This window comes from Monosiga brevicollis, genomic scaffold (assembly GCF_000002865.3).
Source record: "Monosiga brevicollis MX1 MONBRscaffold_49 genomic scaffold, whole genome shotgun sequence".
Taxonomy (NCBI): domain Eukaryota; class Choanoflagellata; order Craspedida; family Salpingoecidae; genus Monosiga; species Monosiga brevicollis.
This window is the reverse complement of record NW_001865086.1, coordinates 42,738-48,689: the sequence shown is the minus strand read 5'-3', so window position 1 is coordinate 48,689 and position 5,952 is coordinate 42,738. Positions and strand designations below refer to the sequence as shown.

Sequence of the window (5,952 nt, the reverse complement as noted above, 5' to 3'; positions counted from 1 at the left end):
GACTGGCAGGCCACGACGCTCTCCGTGTTGACCTCGTGCATGAAGCACGTGGACAGCTTGAACCAAGACGTCGATGATGAATCGGTTGCTGCTCACGAGGAACTGACAAAACTACAGGCCGAGATTCAAGGATTTCACACGGCTTTACAACATTTGCCTGAAGACGTGCGTCCAAGCCTCGAACACAAGCTCCAAGAGAAGAAGGAACGGCTGGATACCTTGCGACAACAATTATCAGATCAGCCACACGTGGACCACGTCGCAGAACTCGCCCAGCTGCTGCATCAGCACTTTCCAGCGCTGCTGGTCTTTCTGCACCCTGAACAGAGCACCCTGGGAGCGCGCCTCCGCATTGTGCTTGGGCCCGACCTTCCAGCCAGCCTGATCTTGGAGGCCATGACCGAAGTAGACCAGGGTTTGACGCTCTCCAGCCTGGGCCAGCTTGATCTTCATTACAACCAAAATCACAAGGTCTACAAGGCCCGCGCCGCGCTACCAGAATCTGAGGAACAAGATTTGGCTGTGAAGGAGTACGCTTTTGCCCGGCAACACAAGCAGGACCAGTGCCGTACATTCCTGCGCGAGCTTCGCGCCATGCGCCAGCTTGAGCACCCACACATCATTCCGGTCCTTGGCGCGCTCGTGGACGTGCACAGTGGCCACCCCAGCGCCTACTTGGTGCAGCCGTGGTGTACACAGGGTGACTTGCAGCAGTGGCTCAGCAAGGCACGGCACCTGGCCACCTCGACCGTGATTGCGAGTCTGATGACTCAGCTGCGCACGGCCCTGGCGTTTATGCATAGCAAGGGCTTGGTGCATCGGGATGTCAAGCTGAGCAATGTGATGCTGGACGGTGACGAGGACCAACCTGTTGTGCGGCTGGGCGATTTTGACATTACCAAGGCCGCAGCCGAAGCCACTATGCTACCATGCACGGCCACTGCATCGTCGGGCACGGCGGGCTATGTGGCACCAGAGGTGCTATTTGGAATGGGTCGTGTGGGTGCACGACCGGCACAGGATGCCTTTTCTTTTGGCTGTGTAGTCTACAACACGTACATGTATCCACAAACGGTGCCGCCTGCTCGTTTACCCACAGATCAGCTTGTTGACAAATGCACATGGGATGCAGGAGCAGAGAATGCAAATTTCGGTTTTACGCACTTGGCGACTGAGGTAAGCGTATTGTGATTCTCTGAAACGACAACTGGGCACCGCGCCTCTAATGTGATAGAAACTCACGTTGGTTTCTCTGATGCAGATGTGCGATTCGTCGAGTGATTTGTACAAGGAAACGCGGGCTTTGCTTGCAACAGATCCGAAGCAACGGCCAAGCCTTTTCAGCGCCGGGCAGATTGCAGAACGACCTGTGGCCGCCCAAGTCGGGCCAGCCATTGATGTCTTGCGCGATGCGCCCGAGCTCATTTCAGAGGTGCGTTGCTTGTTAACTTTTTGGTTCTTCCGCAAGTCGTCTGATTTGAATCTACTGGGTGGGTAGGTGGGTGAGCTACTGAAGCAGCTGAACACCGGTGGGCGGGGACCAGCGAATATCGCAGTGCAACGAGTGGAGCGCGTGCACAACCCCGTGCTGTGGGAGCGCTACAGCGCCAAGCGACGAGAGATGTTGCATCGTATCAAAAGTCAAGTGCACTATGATCAGCTCCAAACGGCCACATCAGATGCACCCTCGGGCTCTCCAGCTCTGCTTCGCGATGCATCCTGTCAAGAGCGCCTGTTGCTCCACGGCATCGCCCCAGACAGATCTCTGCGCGACAAGATTGTGCGCCTGGGCCTTGACCAGCGTTTTGCTGGCAGCAGCGCTGGTCACCGATTCGGTCTTGGTGTTTACTTGGCCGACCATCCCGGCAAGGTATGGCAACGCTGGCCGTCAATCTCGCCTGTTTACCCAAGTGCTGTGGTGCTGACGCAATGTGCTTACATGGTTTCAGAGTCATCAGTACGCCGGTGCCGGTCCCAACGGCGAACGAATGCTCGTCATCTCGCGAGCACTCCTGGGCCATGCCCATGTCCATCCATCACCTCCTTCTGGGGCGCTGGCGCCACCGCTCCTGCCCAGTGCGCCCAACAACGAGCGGTGCGTTGGGCAAAATCGACCATCTGTTGCATGTTGCCCTCAGCAAAGTACCTCTGTCCACCACCTGATCTGACTTGTTGCATCTGCCATTGAATTTTCTTCAGGTATGACTCTGTTGTCGCGACACCCTCTGGGCAATTCCACGAGGTGATTGTGTTTGAGAATGCCCAAATGTATCCGGAGCTGGTTGTATACTACACGGCCAATTAGGATGAGCTGGACTAGGTGCTAGTTTGTTGTGAGCGGCAGAGCCCTTTGTCCTGATGCTTTTGCACACAATCAGCGTTATCGATGAGGGGTCTTCCCACAGGAGCCCCTATGGAGCTGGCGCGACTTCATTTCCTGACTAACATACGCACCTTCACGAACTGAGGCGTGCCCTCCCTCTAGGGGGCACATGCGTCGACCCCGCGAGCTTTGCAATGTCTTTGCAGCCAGTCTTGTCCGATATGCTTGTGTTCACCGTTGTTCGTTATTGTTTGTTTGTTTGTTGTAACACCTCTTGGTCTGGTCACTATGAATGCTTGCAGACCGCAGCTGGTTCAATTGACCTCACGACACCACCAAATTTCTTGTTTCGTCCCGACGGACGTCTTTCAAACCTTTTTTTCAAAACGCCTCCTCAACACGGCCCGCTTCCTCGCAAACCCAAAACTGGCCTTTCACATGCTGTGGAGCCTGACAGCTGGCTGTCCCTGAATGAACGGCATACCTTTCCATAAATGGATCAGGAAATCAGCATGCTAATCTTCATGTATTTGTTGCTAAGCAAGCTTCTGGAGCACAGGCTGAGTAGCTGGCTGGAGAAGCCAGGCAAGCTGGACACGCCCGGCGACTATGCTGCATTTCATTGACAAACGAGCACGTACCTGTATCGGCCAACGCTTGGGGACGCCGCGACCTTCTGGATGACGGCGGTTGTAATTCATCGACTCTTGGCCGAGACGACCAGCGCTCTTGGCAGCCTAATCCACACTCAAGCTCGGCACTCTGGAGACACGGCCGAGCAAATGACCGTGTGCAAACCAAGGTGTCGTCTCGACTGTTGCATCGAGTGGACTCGCATGAATGGCATGCTATGTTTGGACTAGATGGCAAAGCGCAGTATGGCCGAGTTGACAGCAACCCAAGAAGCATTGGAAGTTTGCTATATTCCAACAGTTGAAACCCGGTGACTGACCTCTCGCCCGAGGCGAATCTTGTTGTTGTTGTTATTGTTGTTGTTGTTGTTGTTGTTGTTGTTGTTGTTGTTGTTGTTGTTGTTGTTGTTGTTGTTGTTGACATGTGGTGTTTGTGTGCAGGTGTGCGAGGCGACGAGCGGTTTGTACAAGGAAACAAGGGCCTGCTTGCAAGAGATTTCAAGCAGCGCCCAACTCTCTTCAGCACCGGGCAGAGTGTGCAGCGCCCAAGTTGCTGGGCCAGCCATTGACGTTTTGTGCGACGTGTGCGAGCTCGTGTCAGAGGTGCGTTGCTTGCTGACATCGTCATACTAAGATTGTTCTTTTTATCTTGACAAGCCGACTGATTTGAATTTATTGTGTGACTAGGTGGCTGAACCGCAGCAGCAGCTGAGTGCTGACGGGCTAGGACCAGGTAACGCTGCAGGGCAGCGGGTGGCACGTGTGCAAAACCCCCGTGCTGTGGGAACGGTACAGCAGCAAGCGACGGGAGATGCTGCACCGCCTCACAAGATAGGAGCACTATAATCGACTTGTCACCACCACCTCGGATGTGCTCTCGGGCTGTCCAGCTTTGCTTCGTGATACACCCTGTCAAGGCGCCGGCTGCTTCATGTCCGAGCAATCGCTGCGCGATAAGATTGTGCGCTTGGGCCGCGACCATCCCTTTGCTGGTAGCCGCGCGGGCTTTCACAAGTTATGTTCTTGGCGTTTACTTGTTCGATCATTTTTGGCAAGGTGGGGTTTGAAACTGCGACTGATTTGATCGAAATGCGCTGCTGTTCTCTGATACCAGATGCGCTTTTGTGTATGACTTTAGAGAGTCATCAGGACACCAATGGTGGACTCGATGGCGAGCGCATGCTTATTGTCACGCGAGTTTTGTTGGGTCATGCCTAGGTCCATGAAGCACCACCTTGTGGAGCACTGGCCCCACTGCTCTTGCCAGGCGCACCAGACAATGAGCGGTGCGCCGGACAGACACGTTGCATGTTGGTTCTGAGCCGCGAGTACCTCTGGTCGACTTTGGACCTGACACGACGATTGCCTGTGACCTTTTCTACAGACATGACTCGGTGATCGCTACACCGTGTGGCGAATTTCGCAAGGTGGCCATCTACGACCATACACACATCTATCCCGAGCTGGTGGTGTCCTATACACGATCGAATGATGCCAAACTCGAGGCCGTGTGAACATTCGGTTTTGGTGTTGAGATCCTTTCCTCTCTGCTCGCATGATTCGCTTTTGAGCATTTGAACGCGACCGTGGACTGACTGGAGTGATGCGTGAATAATATCGTTCTTGGATGCGCATCATCTCGGCTTCTTCCCGTGCCACAGCCACAAAGTCCGCGGCGCGTTGTGCTCGCTTTACTCTGAGATCACAGAGGCCGAACTGTGCCTCACGATTCATTTCGGCGCCCGGCTTGTGTGGGCGATCATCACATCGCAACCCCTGCACTCTCTGGATCGCGCTTGGCAACTCTGCGACGTAGGCAGGTGAAGGAAGCGTCTGCCTGCCAGTCAAAATACGTTTTTATGCTTGCCAACTGCCAAACCTTCAGACATCGCACTGGCATTGAGGATGCTTCGAAGACCGCTCCATTCACGGCTTTCGGCGCTTAGCACACTGTGCTTTTCTCTTTAACATTGTAAAGAAAAAAAAACAAAAATCAAAATCAAAATCGACTTGGTTTCAAGGCGACAGGTACGAGCTCAAGTTCAGAGAAGAAGAGAGGAGACGACTGGAACATCCACAGACATCATATCAACATGTTTACGCGAAACACGTCCAAGGGACAACAAGCTTGGACTGCGGATATGGCGGGTTACTTAGCAAAGAGACACGCCCGTAGCACAAGCGGCACCGCTTGCCACGCGGTAGAGCTGGCCCGAAGCACAAGCGCAGAGCTGAAAGGCGGCTGCCCCTGCATCAGCCGCCAGCACCGGAAGGTTATCCATAACTATTGCGTTCCCCGAGAGGGAGAGCTCGTTGGCAGCCGTCAACGAAATGCTGTCAAAGGCTGACACAGTCACGCTGGCCGTTTGACTGTTGACGGTGACAACGTCTCATATTGATGCCAACGCCCGCGAGTTGCGCCGCACGGTCTGTGTGTGTGTGTGTGTGTGTGTGTGTGTGTGTGTGTGCAAACTCCCTGAGACACACGCAGGCACATAAATTCACCTCTTCTACTGCGCTCTGCCCATCTCTCCCCTAAGTAAGAGAGAGAGAGATTTAGAGAGAGAGATTTAGAGAGAGAGGGATTTAGAGAGAGAGATTTAGAGAGAGAGATTTAGAGAGAGCGAGAGATTGAGAGAGAGAGATTTAGAGAGAGAGATTTAGAGAGAGCGAGAGATTGAGAGAGAGGGATTTAGAGAGAGAGATTTAGAGAGAGAGATTTAGAGAGAGAGGGATTTAGAGAGAGAGATTTAGAGAGAGAGATTTAGAGAGAGCGAGAGATTGAGAGAGAGAGATTTAGAGAGAGAGATTTAGAGAGAGCGAGAGATTGAGAGAGAGGGATTTAGAGAGAGAGATTTAGAGAGAAATTTAGAGATTTAGAGATTTAGAGATTTAGAGGAGATTTAGAGAGAGAGAGAGAGAGAGAGAGAAATTTAGAGAGACTTAGAGAGAGGGAGATTTAGAGAGAGAGAGATGAACTTAGAGAGAGGGAGATGA

At 53.2% G+C, this 5,952-nt stretch overlaps 1 protein-coding gene across 1 annotated transcript in view; it reads right to left on the bottom strand.

Moving 5' to 3' along the window:
• Nucleotides 1-3,182: 3,182 nt before the first annotated feature.
• Nucleotides 3,183-5,952, bottom strand: part of MONBRDRAFT_12935 (uncharacterized protein) — a gene marked incomplete at both ends in the record, with an annotated part of 3,902 nt that continues 1,132 nt past the window's right edge. Inside the window, 2 exons of the mRNA XM_001750816.1 lie at nt 3,183-3,242; nt 4,552-4,760. Of these exons, the coding sequence (XP_001750868.1) occupies nt 3,183-3,242; nt 4,552-4,760 (269 nt within the window). The remainder of the gene's footprint in view (nt 3,243-4,551; nt 4,761-5,952) is intronic.